Below are 24,908 nucleotides of genomic sequence, written 5' to 3'. Positions count from 1 at the left end.
GACCACCCTCAGTCAAAATGAACCATGAGTCAGTGGTTAAGCACTTCTCCCTTGCGCTCCTTAAGCAGACAATGAGACCCATTTTTGTGCAGCTCCTCGGAAGATCCCAGCGAAGGCAAGCACAGCTGCCCATGGAGTTGTTCAACTCCGTATGTGCCTTTGTGCTTCTCCCCATCCCCACAGCATTCTCTCTAGGTCTTCACTTCTGTTTCCTGGGTTTTGTTGTACTTCCAAAGTAAACAACTTGATTGCAATCTTTTTTTCTTTAAATTCATGTTCTATTTTTGTGGGGAATCCAAGCTATGACCAGATCATATCACAAAAGGAACAATATTTATGGGATGAAAGCAGATAGGGAGTGTTTGCTGGAGGGAAGAGGTGAGAGGTTGCATTGTTATGGAATATGACTTTCTCTCCTCTACCAGATACCAAAGTATTGGTATCCCAAGGGCTTACACTTTTTCCTTAGACAGTCTATAGTTCTATATTTTTTTAACTTTTATTTAATGAATATAAATATAAATTTCCAAAGTACGGCTTATGGATTACAATGGCTTCCCCCCCATAACGTCCCTCCCACCCACAACCCTCCCCTTTCCCTCTCCCTCCCCCCTTCCATTCACATGAGGATTCATTTTCGATTCTCTTTATATACAGAAGATCAGTTTAGCATACATTAAGTAAAGATTTCAACAGTTTGCTCCCACACAGAATCATAAAGTGAAAAATAATAGATGATTTTTTAAATGATGATGAAATCAGATCAGACCTATTGTCATGTTTAATCCCAGTGAGAGTCAAGTTGGGAATTGATAATTTCTTCTTCTTTTTTTTTTTTTTTTTTTTTACAGAAAATCAGTTTAGTATACATTAAGTAAGGATTCCAACAGTTTGCACCCCCATAGAAACACAAAGTGAAATATATTGTTTGAGTATTCGTTATAGCATTAAGTCTCAATGTACAGCACATTAAGGACAGAGATCCTACATGAAGAGTAAGTGCACAGTGACTCCTGTTGTTGACTTTACCAATTGACACTCCTGTTTATGGCATCAGTAATCTCCCTATGCTCCAGTCATGAGTTTCCAAGGCTATGGAAGCCCTCTGAGTTCTCCGACTCTTATCTTGTTTAGACAAGGTCATAGTCAAAGTGGAGGTTCTCTCCTCCCTTCAGAGAAAGGTACCTCCTTCTTTGAAGACCTGTTCTTTCCACTGGGATCTCACTCACAGAGATCTTTCATTTAGGTTTTTTTTATTTTTATTTTTTTTGCCAGAGTGTCTTGGCTTTTCATGCCTGAAATACTCTCATGGGCTTTTCAGCCAGATCCGAATGCCTTTAGGGCTGATTCTGAGGCCAGAGTGCTGTTTAGGACATCTGCCATTCTATGAGTCTGCTGAGTATCTCGCTTCCCATGTTGGATCACTCTCCCTTTTATTTATTCTATCAGTTAGTATTAGCAGGTACTAGACTTGTTTATGTGCTCCCTTTGACTCTTAGTCCTTTCATTATGATCAATTGTGAACTGAAATTGATCACTTGGACTAGTGAGATGGCAATATTTTCTACTACCCCCCGAGTGTATTAGGATGGTAGAAACGGCCGGTGCTGTGCCAATCTGAAGCCAGGAGCCAGGTGCTTCACCCCAGTCTCCCATGTGGGTACAGGCACCCAAGCACTTGGGCCATCCTCCACTGCCTTCCCAGGCCACAGCTGAGAGCTGGACTGGAAGATGAGCGGCCGGGACCAGAACCCAGCGCCCATATGGGATGCCAGCACCACAAACAGAGGACTAGCCAAGTGAACCACAGCGCTGGCTCCGGAATGCCTGGCTTTATATTCTGGTACTTCTTCCTATTCCAGCTTCTTGTTAATGCACACCCTGAGAGGTAGCAGGTGATAGGTCAAGTGTTTGTGTCCCTGCCACCCATGTGGTAGACCTGGTTTGAATTACAGGTTCCTGGCATTGACCTGGGTGAACCCAGCTGTTGTGGGCACTTGGAGAGTGAATCAGTGGAAGATATTTCTCTCTCTCTTTTGTCTTTCAAAATAAAGTGAAAATAAATAAATAAAATTTATAATATAATCAAAGGCTCTTACCATCAGTGCAGAGGGGTCCAGACCTCCCATATGGGCAGAGGCAGACAATATCTGTTCCAGATTTTGGAACACAGGTGGCACCATTTCCACACGGGTTGTTCTCACAAATTGAAAACTGGCACAGCTGGCCAGAATACAGCCTTGGACACTCACAAAACCAGTTTTCACCATCACTGAGAAGAAAAAAGGAATTAAAAAGCAATCAGAAAACCTGATATTTTATACATCTTCATGTAGGCACACACATATATGAATGTACACATATACAAGTAAAATTATAACTACATTCCATCTATCCTTTTTCCCTTTGTGTTCAACTTTTGATTATTTTAGGCTGTGTACTTTACATTGAAAGGAGATTAATGGCCTTATAGATTGTTTGAAGCTATGATTTTTATTTTAAGCCATCTATTTTTATTTTTGATTTATCCCATCTTTTATTACACTCTAGGTACCTTTCCAGGGCTTCATTAAAAATGTATGGTTCTTCATCAATAAAGGACTTCAAATGCCTGTTAGGAAAAGCCATCTTAGGCTCAAAGCTTGGAGAATTTTAAGCTGGTGTTAAGCTTCTCCTACAGAGGCCAAAGTCCTCCAAGAGGTGTACTTGTGGTAATTCTGAAAAAAGGCACAGTGGGGAGCTATAATGATTGTACAACTCTCCAACTTAAAATGTGGCTTGGTGGCTCTAGGCCTCAAGTGCTGCTGCAGGCAGAGCCAGGGTAGCAGTCTCAGGAGGGGAAAGGGAGTTGGAATCTGTTATTTTGGGATTCTCTGTTCTATTTTTTCCTTTTTTAAAGTGACAGTAGCTGCAATTTTCCTTTGCAGGACCTACCCCTCTACATCTTCATCCTCTGTGGCCTGTGAGGGGGAAAGACTCTGTCCTTGGTACCAGGCAAGCGATTGAGTCCTTGGTACCAGTCAAAGTTGGATCCCTAGTACCTCTGCTAGAACTCTTAGGATAGGACTTTCTGCTGGGACTGGTAGGCTGGTAGTTGCTGCTGGCACTTGGCTCTCAAGAGGGGAAATCCTGGCTGACAATAAATAATACCTAGTAAGGAAATGCAAGTGACTGGGAGAGATAGATGGTTAATTACACTATTTGGGTACCAGATCTAGCCAATATTCTGAAGGTAGGTGAACTAATATATTCTATCTCTTTTTATGTTTTTAAATTCAGTTTGAGTGGGATTTTTGTCATTTGTAGTTAAATGAAACCCACTGAATATTGATTTTCTTCCCCTTTTTCTCTGTCCTTGCTTATGTAGTTCATACTTCTTGCCTTATGTAGATACACATAGTTGCTAGACATAGAATCTTAGACATTTGCAAAATTGGTACTGGGGGATTATAGATCCATTTCACTAAGATGATGATAAAGTATCCTAGACAAACTCTTCTCTTTCTGGGTTATAAAACAAAGTTTTGAGAACTGCTGAGCCAATACCTGCTCCTCACTGCTTTAGAATCATGGTAAAAGCATGGCCAGACCACTTGGCAGGTATGGAGTTATTTTCTTGTGCAGCTTAAAGTGTTAGTTAGACACTTAATATTGTTGGAGCCTGGATAAAGTTAATGTACTTTTGCTTCCTAACTTGGAGTTGAAAGCTTAGTGTTAAGCATTTATATTTTGGGCTAAAGTCTAAGAATGTAACACTCTGGAAAGCTGCATTCCAAAATGACAAATTAATCAATTAAAAAACTTTTTTAAAAATTTATTTGAAAGGCAGAGTTACAGAGAAAGATGGAGAGGGAGGGAGGGAGGGTAAGACAGAGAGAGCTTTCATCTGCTGGTTTACATCCCAAATGGCCACTACAAGCAGGGCTGGTTCAGGTTGGAACCAGGAGCCAGGAGGTTCTTCTGTGTCTCCCATGGGGGTGGCAGGAGCCCAAGCACTTGGGCCATCCTCTGCTGCTTTTCCAGGTACATTAGCAGGGAGCTGGATCAGAAGTGGAACAGCTGGGACTCAAACCAGTGCCCATATAGGACGCTAGTGTCACAGTGGGATGCTTTACCTGCTATGCAACAATGCTGCCTGCCAAACTAGTCTTTTTGTGATAAAGCCAATACCACATGTATGAAAGTCAAACCAATCTAAATATTGATTGAACTACTTTAATTGCGTAGACTCAAATAGATTTGAAATAGAGGAAGAAGGCTTTTATATTTAAAACAAATCAAAGCTTTGTTGTTAATCAGGTTCTGTAGATAAATCAAGCCTCAATTCCTATTTTTACTTTCATCAGGTGTTTTAAGATGTTGGTTGTACAAACTCAAGTGGAAATGACTTAGTGTGTGCATCTGTAAGTCAGCAGGCAGCCAGAGTACAAAGATGAAAAGAAATTCTACAAAAAGCATTCCAGAAAAGGGAGGAGACCCCTTTAATGGACGATTATGGGCAAGTGTCAAGAACCCATTGGCCCATCTTGATATTCCATTAATACATCACTAGGAAAACTTCAACTTTAATTAGTTGAGGTTTTGTCAGATGATAGAACCTCTGTACACTTCAGTTCAAATTGCACTTTGAGGTTCAAAAAAGACTTCCTAGAATACCAGATATTTTAGCAACAGTTTTTTTTTTTTTCTTCTTTGCTACCAACTGTGTCACACCTGGCCCTAAAGTTGCTACTATGTAGATCTTGCCAAAGATCTCATTATTAAATTCCTACTTCAAAAGCTTTAAAGTCACAGGTTTTTTCTGTCACTTAACCCACTTGGATTCCTCTCCACATCCTGAAGCAAAAGGCAATCTCATCCAGGAAAGAGCGGCCTGAGATTGAGGGACCTCACGTAAGACAACTGACTTTTGGAAAGAGTGACTGAAACAGTGTCACTCTCACAACTCCCACCAATTGGCCCACTTTCCTTTGTTCCAACATTGCTATGAATTTATTTAACACTACTTAATGTAATTAGTTATGTGAAAATTTATTCACAAAGAACACATTTTTTCTAAGAAAGTTTTAAAATTTTCATCCTTTGCAAGACCTGGAAGCAATATACAAAGCATAAATCACCCTCTAAGGAAGTCAGGGCATTTTTTTTTTATTTTTTTAATTTTTATTTTTTTTTATTTTTGACAGGCAGAGTGGACAGTGAGAGAGAGACAGAGAGAGAAAGGTCTTCCTTTTGCCGTTGGTTCACCCTCCAATGGCCGCCGCTGCAGCCGGCGCACCGCGCTGATCCAATGGCAGGAGCCAGGATCCAGGTGCTTTTCCTGGTCTCCCATGGGGTGCAGGGCCCTAGCACCTGGGCCATCCTCCACTGCACTCCCTGGCCATAGCAGAGAGCTGGCCTGGAAGAGGGGCAACCGGGACAGAATCCGGCGCCCCGACCGGGACTAGAACCCGGTGTGCCGGCGCCGCAAGGTGGAGGATTAGCCTATTGAGCCACGGCGCCGGCCTAAGTCAGGGCATTTTTATGAATTAAAATGGAACTGGGAAAGAATCCAGATGTTGGTAAAGTTTTGACTTTTATACCAAAACATCATATTCTTTTTTGCCAATTGTTGTGTACTATGTCAAGGACAAAGCTATGTGTCAAAGAATAAATAGGATTTACTCCTCTACACTCTTTGAGGGAAGCAACATCAGTACATGAACAAAGCTCTGGAAAACACATCCTGTTCAATGGGGAATATATGTAGCAGCAAGGATTTTAAGGGCTTATGTCCAAAATACATGGTTTTCAGAGGAGAGAAATTTCTGTTCCCTGCTCTGTGGACTGGCACCCAGAGGATGTCAGAGAATCTCCTGTGTGACTTTTATAAATGTAGATTCTCATGCTCCCCTTTACTTGCCCTACGATATTCTGATTTAGAAGGTTTGTGAATTGACTCTAGATTTGTCATAAAAAAATCAACTCAAAATGGATCCAAGTCTTTTTTTTTTTTTTGACAGGCAGAGTGGACAGTGAGAGAGAGAGACATGGAGAAAGGTCTTCCTTTTTTCCATTGGTTCACCCCCCAATGGCTGCTGTGGCCGGCGCATCGCACTGATCCGAAGCCAGGAGCCAGGTGCTTCTCCTGGTCTCCCATGTGGGTGCAGGGCCCAAGCACTTGGGCCATCTTCCACTGCACTCCCAGACCACAACAGAAAGCTGGACAGGAAGAGGAGCAACCTGGACAGAATCTGGCACCCCGACTGGGACTAGAACCCGGGGTGCCGGTGCCACAGGTGGAGGATTAGCCTAGCGAGCTGCAGCGCCGGCCTGGATCCAAGTCTTAAATGTAAAACCTGAAAGAAACTACTAGATGAAAACAGAGGAAATTCTTAAAGACTTTAGGCTAGGCAATGCTGTTTTAGGTAAGACCCCCAAAGCATAGGTGACAAAAGCAAGACTGTATAAATGGGATTATATCAAACTAAGATGCTCTGCACAACATGGGAAATAGTTCACAAAGAGATAACCTACAAATCAGGAAAAAATTGCAAATAATAATCTAACAAAGATTAATATCCAGGATATATAAGGAGCTTCATAATCTTTGTAGCAAAATAAAGTTCAAAATGTTCAGTTAGAAAATGGGAACAGAACTGAAGGGACATGTTTTCAAAAGAAGAAAAAAATGACCAATGAATATATGAAAATAGATTCAATAGCACTAACAATCATAGAAATACAAACCAAAACCATAATGACATATCACCTCACTCCAGTTAGAATGGCTATTATGAAAAGGAAAAAGAGGTAACAAGTTCTGGCAAAGATTGGGAAAAAGGAAAAACTCTTATACACTGTTAATGAGAATGTAGATTGGTGTACAGTTAAAAAAAATGGGTTGTCCTCAAAAGCTAAAAAATAGGTCTACTGTACTAAATGATCAAGCTATCCCATTCCTGGGTGTCCAAACCAAATGAAATCAGCATGTAAAAGAGATACTTGCTCTTCCATATTCGCTGCAGCACTGTTCACCAAAGCTGAGACATAGAATCAACTTAAGTCTCAACCAGCAGATGAATGGATAAAGAAAGAATGATCTTTCTCTATCTCCACCCCCACGAATATTATTCACCTATAAAAATATGAAATCCCAACATCTGCAGCAAAATGGATGGAAATAGACTTTAGCGTACTAAGTGAAATAAGCCAGATAAATAAAGGAAAATGCAATACGTTCTCTTTTAAATGTGAAAGTTTAAAAAAAATCTATCTGACCTTAGAACAGTGATTACTAGAGGCTGGAAAAGGTGCATGATAGGGGGATAGATGGAGGATAGATAAAGGGTAGCAAACATAGTTAGATACAAGTATTAGATTCTAATGCAGCACAGCACAATATTGTATTACACATGCTATAAACAACTGAAGGAGAAGAGCTCATATGCACTAAACATGGAGGAAGGATGGGAGATGTACTGATTGGCTGACAGGATTAGTTTATGTGATGTGCATCTGTTGAAATATTTTTTAAATATTTATTTTATTTATTTGAAAGTCAGAATTACAGAGGGAGGTAGAGACAGAGAGAGAGGTCTTTCATCTGCTGGCTCACTCCCCAACTGGCTGCAAAGGCCTGAGCTGCGCCTATCCAAAGCCAGGAGCCAGGAGCTTATTCCAGGTCTTCCACGTGGGTGCAGGGGCCCACGGACTTGGGCCATCTTCTACTGCTATCCCAAGCCATAGCAAAGAGCTGGATTGGAAGAGGAGCAGCCGGGACTAGAACTAGAGTCCATAGGGGATGCTGGTGCTTCAGTGCCAGCCCCAGAAATATTGCACTGTGTCTCATGAAGGTCAAAATATTATCTGCTAACCAAAACTTAAAACAAATTTTAAGTCTTTAGGGCGTCCTCTTGCATGCTCTACTTTGAACTTAAGCAAGCCCATCTGAGACAAATTTTCTCTTAACAGAAAAAGCTGGATCGGATTTGGTTACTGTTATATCCTTAGGAAGATGCCAGGACGTTATAATTTTGGGGAGTGCACTTTGACTTTTGAGTGGCATATCTGAAGACATGATATTTATATATCCAAGTACAAAGATTAGAAGGTTTTTATTTTACTAGTATCACATAAATCCACTGCATGTTCCATAACATGAAGGAGAAAAACTTGCTCATTTTACAGCTTAGTTTTTAGAAATACTTACCTATTCAAATGTATGCAAACATCTGTGTAGTTTGGCACTGTAAGTGATACAGGATATTTGATTATAAGTCCGCAATATGGTTGGCATGTACAATGACTGTCATTAAATTTCTGTGACATTAAAAATTATTGTTAGAGGCCAGTGGCGTGGCTCACTAGGCTAATCCTTCACCTGCAGTGCCAGCACCCTGTGTTCTAATCCCGGTTAAAGCATCAGATTCTGTTCCAGTTGCTCCTCTTCCAGTCCAGCTTTCTGCTGTGGCCCGGGAAGGCAGTGGAGGATGGCCCAAGTGCTTGGGCCCTGCACTCACATGGGAGACAGGAGAAGCACCTGGCTCCTGGCTTTGGATCAGTATGGCGTGCCAGCTGAAGTGCGCTGGTCGAAGTGGTCATTTGAGGGGTAAACCAATGGAAGGAAGACCTTTCTCTCAGTCTCTCTCTCTCTCTCACTGTCTAACTCTGCTTGTCAAAAAAATATCTTTAGAAAAAAGTTAGTTAAGAAAAAGATGATGATTTGCAAAGGGTGCCCATCAGATGCTGGGAAGGTTCTAGAAATAAAAGGACTCCTTCATATATTAACTTAAAAATAAATCACTCTTCTTGATCTCTTATATCTAACGGATCTTTAGTGGATTTCAAACTTGGCCACCCACAGTGTTAAGAGAGGGAGACTCTCAGTGGGAAACTGTGCAGAAATGCATTCTTATGAGTAATGTCTCCAAATATTTCTGAAAATACAACTGCTACTGAGGGAAACAACTCATCTTTATGTATAGTCTCTTCTATTCATAGTACTACCACCCAAGCTTCAGAAAGAATGTAAATGAGATCCTGAGTATCTGTGGTTCAGGTAGCAGAACTTTCAGTTCACACAAATTCACATCATGATAACAGTTCACTAATTACAAAGCAATTCCTCACATGTCCTGCAAGACTCTTTCTAAACTCCTGTCCAAGGAGCTGTCAGCAGTGTATGAAGATAAGGCACTCCAGCACCATAAATAGCTTTTCCTCATCTGCTTCTAAGACAGAGCTGTCTAAATAGATATTACTTCTTGCTGTAAGGCACAGTACAATGTTTGTCATGTTGTTTTAGTTTTTTCTTTTTAAAAATTTTATGTTTATTTATTTTTATATCTGAGAGGGAGAGCGAGAGCAAGTGAGAGAGTGCAATGGGGAAGGGAAATATCTTTCATCAGCTTGTTCACTCCCCAAATGCCCAAAACAGGCAGGGATGGGCCAAGCTGAATCCAGAAGCCATAAACTCCATCCAGGTATCCCTTGTGAGTGGCAGGGACCCAAGCACTTGAGCCATCATCAACTACCTTCCATTGTGTGAATTAGCAGTTATAATGTAAACAGCCCAATACTGATTCAAAAAAAATGGATACGTGGGCCAATGGAACAGAACAGAAATTCCAGAAATCAATCCATACATCTATAAGCAACTTATTTTTGACAAAGGAGCTAAATTCAATTCCTGACAAGGAATTGGCTGTTGGGAGCAACCCGGACTGGACTGAGTTACTGGAATTAAGACTTATTCTATGCATCTGCTCTCCCACAATATGGCGCTGGGAGAGGAGGCAACAGCTTCTACCCAGCTGCCTCTCACCAACTTGACAAGCTGCAGGACCTGCTCCTGATTGGAGGAGAGCAGTGTACTCGGCGTGTGGGCAGCCGAGTTAGGATTGGTGGAGGAGGACTATAAAGGAGGAGAGAGACGGCATGCACCAGGAACATCTAAGGGGAACATCTATCTGAAGGAACACCTGAGCAGCCCCTGAGAGAGCCGGCCGGCGGTGTGCCGCTCCCCCGCGGAAGTGGGGAATGTGGCAGCGGGAACCGCCCTTCCATGGAGGTGGAAGGGATGGTAGCCAACCCGGGAAGGACCAGCAGCCAACCCGGGAAGGACCAGCAGCCAACCCGGGAAGAACCAGCAGCAACCCGGGGAGGGGCGAGCAGACAGAAGAACAGCGCAGGGTCCTGTGTCATTCCTCCACGAAGACGGGGAGCGACAATTGGCAAGGACAATCTCTTCAATAAATTGTGCTTGGAAAACAGGATCTCTGCATGGAGAATAATTAAACTAGACCCCTACCCTACACCTTACACAAAAATCCACTCAAAATGGATCAAAGACCGAAATCTACAACCTGATATCATCAAATTACTAGAGAAGAACATTGAGCAAACTCTGAACAACATTGGCATAAGCAAAGACTTCTTAGAAAAGACCTCAAAAGCACAGGCAATCAAAACCAAAATTGACAATTAGAATTACATCAAGCTAAGAAGCTTCTGCAATGAAAAAGAAACACTTAGTAAAGTTAAAAGGCAACCAACAGAATGGGAAAAAATATTTGTAAACTAAACAACTGATAAAGAGTTAATATCCAGAATCTATAAAGAGCTCAAGAAACTCAAGAACAATAAAAACAAGCAATCCAGTTAAGAAATGGGCAAAGTTCTTAAACAGGCAGTTTTCGAAAGAGGAAATGCAAATGTCCAACATACACATGAAAAAATGCTCAGGATCACTATGCATCAGGAAAATGCAAATCAAAACCACAATGAGGTTTCACCTCACCCCAGGTAGAAAGGCTCTCATACAGAAATCAGCAAATAACAAATGCTAGTGAGGGGCTGGCACGGTGGCGTAGTTGGTAAAGCTGCTGCCTACAGTGCTGGCATCCCATTTGGGGAGTGAACCAGTGCATGGAGGCTCTCTCTCTCTCTCTCTCTCACTCACTCGCTTGCTTGCTCTTTCTGCTTCTCTCTAAAATTAGCCAGTCCCCAGCCCACTGTTTGGTAAGAGCACTTTAGGCAGGATTTAATATTAAGGAATCAGTAAATGTAGTACTTATGAAGTTCTGGAGCTTTCAGATTATTTTCTGTAAACATAATATGTCTATTTAGAATCTGTGTAAGGCTAGAAGACTTGGTGTAGGTGTTTAAAATTATATTTCAATGCCTGGCTAAAAGAAACAAAACATTTTTCTTCAAATATTTAAACAACAAGGTACCATTTTACCCATTCCACTGGCCTTGGTGATGTTCATGCACACACAGTTTGCATGTAGCTGTTACCGTGGTTCTCCCTGAAGGAAGGTGGGAAAATTGCATATAATGTTGCTGGGTCTCCTTATCTAAGAAATGTGTACAAAGCTTCTGTGGGTGGAAAAATTATCCTTTACAAGTAGTAGGAATAGTAAATAACAACTCTCAAGGAATATATACATTGGTGAACACAAAACATTTTTTATGGCCATTGCTACATGAGAAATTAATTATTTTTGCAGCTGCTCCCTATTCCATATCATCCAGTCTGTCAAGTCTTTACACTCCAATTTTGGGTTGGGAAAAAGCAGAAGTTGAGAGAAATTCTTATCTCTAGATACACTGATTCGGCAGGCTTGCTCTTAAAAGTACAGTTTGTGTCTACCACTTAGGACAAGAAGGTGACATATGGAACTATTCTAACTTTCTTGAAACAGATTTGGTGTCCTGACAAGTGCAAACAAGGAATTATCAGCTGGCAGGATGTTTAATGCCCTCCTCTTGAATCACATGATACATCTAGATTATAATTCTGAAGCCCAGGTACAAGTTTAGGAACAGTTTTAAAGAGTATCAACTCACCATTCAATATTCACCCACTATAAGCAATCATTTCTTCAGTCCTGTCCTGTTGTGAATTTCATGTCAGGCAGATTCTGCCCTGTAGTATATCCTACACATTTTTATTATCCCATATAACATCTGCCAATTTATTTGGCAAAATGTTTGTATTTTAACCTTGGCTTTGACACCTTTCCTTTTTCTCCACAATGTTTGTTCAGTTCTTTCCCAGTCTCTAAACTCTGTATTCCACACTTTTGGGAGATGACTTCACCTTACTCCATAGATAAAATTGTCATCAGCCCCAGTCTTGATTTCTCACATCATTTCTTCCAACACTTATTCTCTATTCAAATTTTTTCTTACTCCAATACCTAAGAAGTATCTCTTGCCAAAATTGGAATTCCATCTACTTTAATCAATATATTTGAAACATAGAGTACAAGTATGACTGAGCTGAGATACAAGGAAAACCTTGGTCTTGTTCAGCTTTTGGACTTTGGGGTAGCTGTGTGGAGCAGTGGTTAAGGTGCTGCTTGTGGTACCTACAAACCAGATTGGAAAGCCTGAGTCTGAATACTGTCTTCACTGCCATGTGCACCCTGGGAGGGTAGCCGGTAATGGCTCAAGAACTTGGATCCCCACCACCCATGTGGGAGAGCCAGATTGAGTTCCTGGATCCTGACTTTGGCCTAGCCCAGTCCCAGGTTATTGTAGGCATTTAGGGAAAGAACCATGGGTAGAAAATCTCTGTTTCCCTGAATTTCAAATATATAAAATAAATGAAAAATAAAGAATTCAGCCTTACTGGTGATAGAAAGGCACTGAAGGGTTTTGAGAAGGGAACTTTTTTGTTTATTGAATTTTAGATTTATCATTCTGGGGTTACCATGTGTAAAATGTACTGGAGAGCAGTAAACCTAGGGACAGAGTGTTTCCCTTATTAACTTTCATCTTTCAGCTATGAATCCACCCTTGATGTCCTTCCTTGTGATGCTGGAGCTGGACTCTATAAATACATAGTGTATGCCAGATGGAAAAAAGTTAAATTTTGACAGTAAATGGCCTTGGAGGGACACTGAAAGAAGCGTTTTCTCTTTTTAGCTCTGGTGTATGTTCCTTTCTTCTTACTCCTGCAGGGGGTGTGCAGGAAACTCAGCGGTATCCACTACCAGGGACTTTGCACTCTACCTCCTTGGGGAACTGACTCTCAGGTTTCTCAGTGGGCAGATTCCTGGTGAATACCCCTGGGTTTGGCTTGCCAGTGAGTTCTGCTGGCTATGGAATAGCTGTTCTTCCTGAAGACAATTTATTGACCTTCTTGGGGATAGCTGTTGAATCAGGTGTTTGTCCTGGTGGTATATGACCCTAGTAGCTCATAAGGAACACTTGGGTTTGAGTCCTGCTGCACTCCCAATTCCAGCTTCCTACTAATACACCCTGGGAAGCAGCAGATGATGGGCCAAAGAAGTGGGTCACTGGCTTACATGAGGGAGAACTAGATAGAGTTCTGGGCTCCTGTCTTTGACCTGGCCCAGCACTAACTGTTGCAGGCATTTTGGGGGTGAAACAGGGAATAGGAGGTCTCTTGTCTGTCTCCCAAATAAATAACCAAATAAATTTCAAAAACTGAACTCTGTGCATTCGGGAGAGCTAACAGAACAGAAAGCACTCAGCTCATTTTCCCACAATTATTAATGATGACAGTGATGATAATGGTGATTAATTATAAAATGAGGTAACTGGGATGATTGCCAAATTGCAGGACAGCAGAGTAAATAGGAACTACTACACACAAATTAGGGTGTGGTCATCATGAGAGTTTTACCTTAACCTATTGTTATACTGAGTGTACGAATTATAAACAGCTCCCATCAAAAATTTGTTTTGAAGTAGAAAGGCTGTGATTTTATTCTAATTATTGTACTATTTGGAAATTCATTATATTAAGGTTCAAATTTACATACACTTAGGGCATGATATTGAATAATATTTTGTTTTGTTGTTAAAATGGAGACACAAAGCTTAGAGAAGTAGAAGCCAATTTTCTGGAAAAAGAACAACTGATTAGAAATCACTACTTTTCTGGCTTTGAAAAAAGGTGCTTTTCGCCACCCTCTTTTTTTTCCCTTTTCAAACCTGAAATGGGTAATTGCAGTTTTAAATATAAGAGGTTAAAAGTGGCTTCAGGCTTTTTCAATTAAAAGTTTTAGTTTGCAACTTCTTTGCACTGGAAAAGACTAAATCTCTTCTTGAAATTGGTTGACATGACGTTAAAATGGACCGCACCGTTTCTTTGAAAACCATCTATGATGGCTATTCCTCATCCAAAGGTGTTTTAGCTGGAGGCAAGCTTCTCAGTTCTCTGACCTCATGGATGTCAGAGGACAGTCTTAAAAAGACATTTATACCTAGTTAACACTGTTTTCTGACACTCTATTAGATGTGACAATTTTCCTTTACATTGAATGGATAAAAGAGGAAAAAAAGGAACAGTCAACTTTCCCTGCTGTTTCAATAGTTTCAATTAGTTTCTTTTCCCCTCAATTGCTCCATCAGATGGGCTAGATAAGATTTCACTATTTGCAGGGATCATTTTAAGCCTCCTTTATAGCAGTTTGTTATTTTTAAAGCTCCAATGATTCACTATGAAATGCATTTCCATCTGCAGGAAGCAATACCTAAATTGCTTCACTCAACAAATCCAAAACTGCTAGGCTCACTGCAGCACAGAAATAAGAACTGGTTTGGAAAGGGATTACCTATTGGGTTCAGAAAACCTTTTTTGAGACAGGTTATGGCATGGAGCAGGTCTCTGAACATCAGGGGAATTTTTTTTTTTTTTAGGAAGAATCATCTGAAGTTTTCTTTCATTCACTTGAATTATTTCCTAATAAAAATAGTTATATTTACTGGTAACTATATATAGGTAACTATATGTGAATTGTTGTGAACTCCCCAGTTTAAACTGAATGAACACTTTTCTATGCAACTTAAATTTTATTTGAATCGACACATACAAAAATACCCTTTCTGCATTTAGTAAATAAATATTAAATTGAATTCATTTGTGAATTAATTTCACTTAAAGATAATCTTTCTCCTTTATTTGCCTTCAGTATGGAGATGTTATGCCTATTTATTCATATAATGGAGCTGAGGGGGTATAGCTCAATGGTAGAACATTTGACTCCATATAATGGAGTTGAATTTCTGGTATAGGTTTTATGGACATTAAAGTAAAAAATGGGCAAGAGAATACTGGCTTATCTTAGCTATTTTAATCTGATTAAAGTAAAATAGAAACAATTAAAAAGGAAGGTCAGGGGAATACGAGTTCTTTTCTAGCTTAACCATATGTAGGACACTATTGTTATCCTTGGGATTTAGAGAAGATAGACTTTTCTGTAGGACTTTTAAAGATGGGACACAATTTGTCTTAATAGTGTGTCAGTATTTTCCTGAAAGTGAGTTAGCCTTTTGCACTATAAAAAAGAGTCACACTAGAACTTCTAATTTAAAAAAGAAAACCTATAGCTACTTTCAACCTCTGATATCTAAAATCAAGTTATCTCTTCCAAAGAAGAACAAAAAAAGAACTAGTTAATCTGGAAATTGTTCCGCAGTCATTTATTACCAAAAGTATTGTTAGTGACTGTTCCGTTCCTTCAGGAAACCTCTAGATGTGAAGATCCTTATATATAAAACAGATCAAGGGATACTTTGTCAAATTATAAAAGATGTCACCCAACTCTGCAATAAATAGCTTCATACAGACATTTTTCATGGATATACCATTTGCTAAAGGTGAGGCTGTCACATTATATTTGGTTTTTCACTAAATTTCCTTTAAAGTGTCCCAGAAGCCTTCACGAGGGGCAAAGGGGCAGGCCTCTCTGAGCCACTCCACCATGCCTCAACAAGAGCTAGTCATTTGTCTTCTGTTACTCATCCACTCAACAAATACCTATTGGATCTTTTCCTTATGCCAGACACTGCAGGGTTCTGTGACACTGTGGTAAAAAATTAGAGACAGTCTCATTTTGCATTGAGTATTCATACTCTGGGAGGGCTGTAGGATATAAGCAACTAAATGTAAATGACAAATGACATTAAGTGATAAAAAACCACATGGTGCTGAAGGAGAGCACAGCAGGAGGTCTATTTTAATGGGTGGTCAAGGGTGAACTTTCAGTGGAACTTTTCATAAAACTGAAATTTTAAAATGAGGAAATGGGCTAGATGAGGGATGAGGAACGTTCCAAACCAGGAACCACATATACAAAGGCCTAGATGTGAAAGAAAGTCTGAAATACCGCAGGTCTGGAAAGCGGCTATTTCTGCCTAGAATTCAGAAAAGGGGAGTGATCACAAGGAACCAGGCGGAGGCGAGACATCTGATTTCAATGTTTAAATTAAACACAATTAGTATGTTTCCCTCAGGGTTTATAAAGATAATACTCTATGCAAAACTCCAAATACATATTATCAGATGGTGTTCACCTTTGTTCAAAGGATTGATTTAGCCCAAATCCGTCACAACACTCTCTAAAAAACAATGATCTGTAATACAGTTGGAACAAAATCCAACCTCCCTACTAGGGCCCCATGGGGCTGGACATAGGCTGGCTCTTGGTTTCCTCTGTTACTCTTTCTACTTACTCACTGTGCTTTTGCTTCTCACACCCTTGATCTGCTATGTCATATCACTATAGCTCCAAGTGACTTCAGATATAGCCAATAGGGACAGTACACTGGTAACTCAAGACTCACTACAGTTTGACAACTTCCCATCACAATCAGAGTGCAAAAAATAATAAATCATGTTTGCCTTGGATTTGGAACTTCTCAGAGATCTCTCTACTCTTGTGCAAGGAAACAAACAGACAAAAAAAGAAACCAAGTTTGAAAAAGCAAGAATAATGCTTTGTGAGCCAACCTTCAACCAATGGTAGCTGGAAACAAGGAACTGCCTTTCACCTGCTAGGTGAACATTCTTGCAAACCTTCTGTAGGCATTTTGGGAGGTCCCAGCAGAATAGAACCCCATTAGTGACTATAACTCCCTCATCTATTGATCTTTTCACTTGCTCTGGCTTCTCTTCCAGCGCCACACTTGCTGCTTGGGATAATGGCCAACAAATTGCCTATCCCCTTAGCCTTTGCTACAGTATCTACTTCTGAGTGGAACCCAAGCAATTGGCCCTGATCTGTCTTGCAAATATTCTGTTTTCGCACCTCACTTAGGACCTTTGTGCTTTGCCTGGAACCCTCTTCCTCTTTTACATTATCTCTGAATGGCTGATGCTTTCTCATTGCTAAATTTCAATGTAAATATTATCTCCTGAGGGGAGCTTTTCCTCAAATCTAGTAGTCTTTCTGACTTCTTGTTCCTGTTACATAACTCCAAGTATGTGTATCATAACTTATCAGTTTTGGTATATTTATTTGATCACACATTCATGCCTAGAGCAGAATCTTTACTATGTTTTGAAGAATTATGTTCTCAGATCCTAAAACAATGACTGTCATATAATGGCTACCCAATAAATATATGATGAAAAAAATCAGCAAAGGAAAATGTTTATGTTTTCAAGGTAAGATAACAAAATACAGACTGTAATGCTTTTCTTTTAAAAACATATGCTTGAAACAATCTGAAGTGTTCCTACAGCTAAGGAGATACACATGAAGTTATCATACAATAAAAAAGACCACAAATTCTGAGTATTTAAATGGAGTTTTTTTTCACTGGTAACTTTCCACTTATTTTTAATTCCCTAAAATGTTCTGACTGTATTGTGGTTGTCTTTGTGATAGCGGGTATCCATCGTCAGGGAGCAGCAGGGACCCTGGAGGGGCTCTAAATCTAATGTATACTGTTCTGAGTTGTAGTAAGGTGTGTTGTAGACATCTGTAAGAAGTTGTTGAATACACTGGGACTTATGTGTTTAATGAATGTAAATTACTCCTAAACATTTTATTTATTTTTAAAAATCTTGACCTAATTTGGTTCCAGGTGAGGAAAAGTATAAACAAATTTTGCGAGTTTTAGGAATAAAACGCTTCTTTCATGGCACCTTTTTTGGGAATTCCATCAAATCCTGACTTTTGAAATCTTAAATAAATCTGCAAGGAATATCTTGAATTCATGTTCATATTTATGTTACCAACTACTCATTGTTAGCGTAGTGAAAGATTAATCTGTTCTGTGTAAATTCTTGAAGACTGGAAGTTTTTCTTCCTTGAGTACTTCTATTTCTAAAAAATGTAATTTTTGTTAGTGGAGTTCATATACCTATTAATTTGAAATGCTTTCTCATCTGTCATGGAAATGATATGCCTTAGAGTCCTTTGCATTGGTACTATGTGGAACACTTCATTCTTATTAAATTTGTATTTCCCTGTTATTTCCATTTGAGTCTCATACTAAATTATATGGCTAAATTAACACCAACTTAAGTGTAGTTTCCGAATGGAAATCTAATGTCCTCCAATAATTTAATCAGTAATAATACATTTTATAAATAGTAATTAAGCTTTTCTGTCTTGTGGTGGTAATGTTCAAATTAAGAGTAACTCAGGGACTGGTACTGTGGTGTAGCAGGTAAAGCTGACACCTGCAGTGTCGGCATCCCACTAGTTCGAGTCCTGGCTGCTCCACTTCTGATCCAGCTCTCTGCTATGGCCTGGAAAAGCAGTAGAAGAGGTCCCTGCACCTGTGTGGGAGACCCGAAGAGGCTCCTGGCTCCTGGCTTCCGACTGGCTCAGCTCCAGCTGTTGGGGGCCATCTGGGGAGTGAACGAGCAGATGGAAAACCTCTCCCTGCCCCCTTCTCCCCCTCCCTCCCTCCCTCTCTCTGCCTTTGCCTCTCCATAACTCTGTCTTTCAAATAAATAAATACATCTTTTTTTTTAAAAAAAGACCACATAGGTTGCCTTTTTTGTGGTATGGGTGAGAAGTTGAATATTCTCCAATCTACAATGCCTGCCCTACATTTTATAGCTGCTCTATGAAAATCTGCCTTTAGTGCTTGATTGTTTATAGAAAACTAAATACTCTTCCCATGGTTTAAGGACAATTTCAGTGCCCTCTTTCTTTCCCTTCCTTTCCCTCCTCTCTCTCCTTCTTTCATTTGGAGGGAAAAGGAGGGGTAGGTAGAAGAGGGAGGAGGAAGAGTGGGGATGATCTTCCATCTGCTGATTAACTTCCCAAGGTCCACAACAGCTGAGGTTAAGTCAGGCTGAAACCAGGAGCTTGGAACTCAATCTAGGTCTCCCATATGGGAGGCTTGGATTCAACTACTTGAGCCATCACCTGCTGTGACCCAGAGTGCACATTAGCAGAAAGCTGAATTGAAAGTACATCCGGGGTCAGCACCGTGGTGCAGGTTAATCCTCTGCCTGTGGCGCCAGCATCCCATATGGGTGCCCGTTATAGTCCCCACTGCTCCTCTTCCAATCTAGCTTTCTGTGGTGGTCTGGGAAAACAGTAGAAGATGGCCCAAGAACTTGGACCCCTGCACCCACGTGGGAGACCTGGAAGAAGCCCCTGGCTCCTGGCTGTGGATCTGTGCAGCTCTGGGCATTGCGGCCATTTGGTGAGTGAACCAATGGAAGGAAGACCTTTCTCTCTCCCTCTCACTGTTTGTAACTCTACTTTGGTGGATGGAAGTATCCTAAACACAGTTAACTGCTCTGCCAAATGTCTGCCCCCAGTACCACCTACTAAATTATACCTGTGGCCAGAATAAATTTCTCTTTTCATTGAAATATTGTTGTCATTTACTTATCCATTTAGATATTCCGCAAGAGATGTATGAAGTCTAAACATATGCCATGCAGAGGTTGGTCTTTACAATAGAAAGACACAAAAGGTTTGACCATATTTAATCAAAATTTTAGTCCAAATTAGTAGTTACTAAAATTAGGTTTGTATCAGAATCACAACAGGACAGTGTGAAAAATACAGACTTGTAGGCATCACCGTGGAGTCACTAGAAGTAGAACTTGTGGGCCTGGAAATTGGGCATGTGTATATTTTAATTGGTTCCCAAGTGATTATGACATACTTTTAATGTTTCAGTTTCTACCCTTCTACAATATTTTCACCTCAAGAACATGAACTAATTTGGGACTAAAAAGAGAACTTTTATGTTGAGCCGAATCTTTTGAACTTTTTTAGATGTAAGCATTGGTTATGGTTATACTCTTTAAGGGAATGTTCTTTTTCCAATGTAAGTCATGTATACTTAATGTCAAATAAATATTTTTTGCACAATAAATGAATTGATGAATGTCACAGCCATCCTAAACATCAGGCTAAACATCTCTTATTGGGCATATCTTCAAAGCCTATTAGAGGAACTTAAAAGTCAGTATCTGAAATTCCTGGTATCTATGGTAAAAAAGAAATTTCACACTTAATGCTTCTTGTCATGTTGTGAAACAAATGTCTAAGTAATCTAAGTTTTATACTGAAACAGTTTTTTTCTACTGGTTTTGGATCATGCAAGTATCATCTTAATTTGTTTTCTTTAATTAACTGAAATGTGATCCCTGTTAAACATAAGAGTGGGAATAAGAGAGGGAAGAGATGTATAATTTGGGACATGCTCAAGCTGACTTGCTCCAAATGGTAGAGTTAGAAACATACCAGGGGATTCCAATTCAATCCCATCAAGGTGGCATGTACCAATGCCATCTCACTATTCCAAGTGATCAATTTCAGTTCACAATTGATCATAATGAAAGGACTAAGAGTCAAAGGGAGCACATAAACAAGTCTAGTACCTGTTAACACTAACTGATAGAATAAATAAAGGGGAGAGTGATCCAACATGGGAAGTGATATACTCAGCAGACTCATAGAATGGCAGATGTTCTAAATAGCACTCTGGCCTCAGAATCAGCCCTAAAGCCATTTGGATCTGGCTGAAAAGCCCATGAGAGTATTTCAGGCATGGAAAGCCAAGACACTCTGGCAAAAAGATCTCTGTGAGTGAGATCCCAGTGGAAAGAACAGGTCTTCAAAGAAGGAGGTACCTTTCTCTGAAGGGAGGAGAGAACCTCCACTTTGACTATGACCTTGTCTAAACAAGATAAGAGTCGGAGAACTCAGAGGGCTTCCATAGCCTTGGAAACTCATGACTGGAGCATAGGGAGATTACTGATGCCATAGACAGGAGTGTCAATTTGTAAAGTCAACAACAGGAGTCACTGTGCACTTACTCCTCATGTGGGATCTCTGTCCTTAATGTGCTGTACATTGAGACTTAATGCTATAACGAGTACTCAAACAGTATATTTCACTTTGTGTTTCTATGGGGGTGCAATCTGTTGAAATCTTTACTTAATGTATGCTAAACTGATCTTCTGTAAAAAAAAAAAAAAGAAAAGAAATTATCAACTCCCAACTTGACTCTCACTGGGATTAAACATGACAATAGGTCTGATCTGATTTCATCATCATTTAAAAAATCATCTATTATTTTTCATTTTATGTTTCTCTGTGGGAGCAAACTGTTGAAATCTTTACTTAATGTATACTACACTGATCTTCTGTATATAAAGATAATCAAAAATGAATCTTGATGTGAATGGAAGGGGAGAGGGAATGGGAAAGGGGAGGGTTGCGGGTGGGAGGGACAGTATGGGGGTGGAAGCCATTGTAATCCATAAGCCGTACTTTGGAAATTTATATTCATTAAATAAAAGTTAAAAAAATGTTTTCTTTCACTTTTCTTTTGAATACATTTTGCAGAATTAAAACTTAATGTATTTTAAGATATATTGTCTGTAAAATAATACCAATGATCACTTTTCTATGTTAGATAATATGAAATAAAGTTATAATTGGAAATACCATCATTTATACAGGCTAGGCAAAAAGATACACACACACACACACACACACACTGCTGTGCGATGAAAAAACTAAAATTATTGTCTTAGATAACTTTGTTAAATACTTGAAAGATTCCAGGAAGAAGTAATGGTATACAAGTTTCAAGAGAGCACATTTTCAAAATGATAAACTCTTCAGGGAATTTGGTAATAAGGTGATAATGAGATGATGAGGTGCTAAAGAAGTTAGTTTCTGCTTTGAATTTTTTTTGGTCCATTATCTTTATGGATGTCTTATAACACTTCAATCTATATATTGACCTTTTCTTCTGACTGCTGCCTTAACTGTGCCTATCACACATTTCTGGGGATGGCTATAAATTATTAACGGTTTAAAGTGCTCCCAAAAGTGTTAAATCAAATGCTATAAAATTGAGTGTTGACATTTTTCAAAAGTGCAAAAAGTGCAATAGCAAGAGTTTCACAGTGTTGAGTATTATTACCACAGAAGAAAACTGTACATGGGAGAATTAAATCTTATTGTAGAGGGTGAAGTAACATATATTTGGCACAAAAATTGTTTTCTTATTTTTTCTAATAGAATATAATTAAGTACTAATTTCTCTTATTCTCTTTCAAGTCAGACATTGGCTGGGCAGATAGGAAAGGACGCTGACTCATTTATTGTAATAAAATGCAAACACCTGACCTAGAAACAAATTGTCAGACCAAGAGCCCACCAGTGAGACAACATCTGTAGGCACAAACTAGTTAGATGTTGATATAAACTTCAAGTATATAAATACACTGCCCTCTTCTAAGGGGATGCTATACTTCTACTTCTTTATGTTGAGTATGGAGTATAATGATAATATAGCCAGACTATAAAGCATCCAAAACTGTGAGGATTTCAACTAAAAAGGAAACAAAAGGTGTTTTTGTTGGTTTTTGGAAATAGAACATGGGTGTTGAATATAAATATTTGATAATATTCCTATTTAAAACTTACATGGCATCTTTCCCCACAATCCAGATTCTAATTTGTGTTAGTTGGTAATAAAATCAATTAAAAGTATATCAAGCTATTATAATATGAATAGTATCATAGAATTAATTATTGCAGGATACAAGAGGAAATTGAGTGATCATTATAAAATCAGAATTTTAGATTTTAGGAGAAATGAAAGACATTTAGTATCTATTTTATTTAGAGATAAGGGAACTGGGAACTAAGAAGGCATTATTAGCAGAGATGGAACCAAAGACTAAATTCCTTATGAACCAATGCAGCAATTTCATGACATAACTGTTTTAACAATCCTGGTTATTCTATCAGTCCACATACTTTATGGCTCATTTTAAGATTAGCATAGGATTTCATCTATTCTAATATTCATTCTATTCAGTCAGTTTACGCGGCACATCTACCGAACAACTCATCACTTACAGAATAAAACTTTGTCTCCTTTGCCTGACCTTACACATATTTTAATCTTACATTCTTTATACCAAACAAAACATCTAATTCTTTCTTCCGTGATATGAAGAGCTGTATGCAGTTCTTAGTTCTCATCCACACTTCTGTACCTTTTTTTTTTTTTTTTTTTTTTTTGTTTTTGACAAGCAGAGTGGACAGTAAGAGAGAGACAGAGAGAAAGGTCTTCCTTTGCCGTTGGTTCACCCTCCAATGGCCGCCACGGCCGGCGCACTGGGGCGGGCGCACCGCGCTGATCTGAAGGCAGGAGCCAGGTGCTTCTCCTGGTCTCCCATGGGGTGCAGGGCCCAAGTACTTGGGCCATCCTCCACTGCACTCCCGGGCCACAGCAGAGAGCTGGCCTGGAAGAGGGGCAACCAGGACAGAATCCAGCACCCCGACCGGGACTAGAACCCGGGACTAGAACCCGGTGTGCTGGCGCCGCAAGGCGGAGGATTAGCCTAGTGAGCCGCGGCGCCGGCCTGCTTCTGTGCCTTTTTACTGACCTTGTTCACTTCTTATAACCTTCTGAACGCTCCCTATTCTTTTCATGGACAATTGTTTAATCTTCAAGAATGAGATCAGTTGTCAGGTTTTCAGAAAGCCTTTTATTAACTTTACAGAGACTCCATGAATTTGAGTAAAGTGTTTCCTTCTATTATTCTAAAGCACTTTGTGTACAATTTAATCTCATTGTTTACAGTTATTGGGTATAATATGTATCTGCTCGACCATGTTGTATAGAGATGAGGTACACTTGGGCTAGGACATCAGCCCTCAATAATTTCTTAAATTGCTGTCATAATTTTTATAACTCCAACCATCTCTTACTTGAGAGTTCCAAATATATATGTACACTCTGGATGTTTTTCTTGAGTGCCAAGATTTGTTACCATCATATCTCATACATGGTTCACTCATCATATGCATCCCAGTACATGAAATCATTTATTTATAGGTCAGGCTTCTTTATGTGTCCCTCAGTGCCAAATGTTTCTTTTTAAATAATTTTGTAAACTTAATTCTTATCTACTAAATATGTACATCTGATACATAGTTTTTAAAATAATTATATTTTAAGAGCAATTTTAGGTTCACAGCAAAATTAAATGGCAAGTACAGAGTTCCCCATATACCTCTTGTCCCCAAGCACATTTAACCACCCTCACTATCAATATCCCCTGCCAGAATGGCATGTTTGTTATAATTGATGCACCTGGGAAGGCAGCAGAAGATGGCCCAAGTACTTGGGCCTGTGACACCCACATGAGAGATTTGGATGGAGTTCCAGGCTCCTGGCTTCAGCTTTGCCTAGCCCTGGTCATGGGGCCATTTGGGGAGTGAATCAGTCCATAGAAGATCTCTCTCTGCCCTTCTTTCTGTCTCTCCCTGTTTTGTTGTTAAAAGTCCACAGCTTACTTTGGAGTTCACTCTTGGTGTTGTGTATTCTGTAAGTTTATACAATGATATCATAACATATATACATAATTTTGTGTTAACTAGAGTATTTTCTCTGTTCTAAGATTCTACTATGCTTTTCCTTTTCCTATTCATCCATACTTTGTTTTTTGGAAGTCATGATCTTTGTTTCCATAATTTTTGCTTTTTCCAGAAGCTCACACACTTGAAATCATATAGTATGCAGCATTTTCAGATTGGCTTCTTTCACTTAATAATGTGCGTTTGAGGTTCCTTTATGTTTTCTTATGGCTTAATGGTTCATTTCCTCTTCACATTGAATGCCATTTAATTGTCTGGATTTACCACCACACTCTATTC

At 39.5% G+C, this 24,908-nt stretch overlaps 1 protein-coding gene across 1 annotated transcript in view; it reads right to left on the bottom strand.

The window, feature by feature from the left end:
• Nucleotides 1–24,908, bottom strand: part of EYS (eyes shut homolog) — a 1,404,981-nt gene that overhangs the window by 190,704 nt on the left and 1,189,369 nt on the right. The window contains exon 25 of the mRNA XM_070074646.1: nt 2,100–2,272. Within this exon, the coding sequence (XP_069930747.1) occupies nt 2,100–2,272 (173 nt within the window). The remainder of the gene's footprint in view (nt 1–2,099; nt 2,273–24,908) is intronic.

Source organism: Oryctolagus cuniculus, chromosome 5 (genome assembly GCF_964237555.1).
Source record: "Oryctolagus cuniculus chromosome 5, mOryCun1.1, whole genome shotgun sequence".
Taxonomy (NCBI): Eukaryota; Metazoa; Chordata; class Mammalia; order Lagomorpha; family Leporidae; genus Oryctolagus; species Oryctolagus cuniculus.
This window is presented reverse-complemented; position numbering and strand designations above follow the sequence as displayed.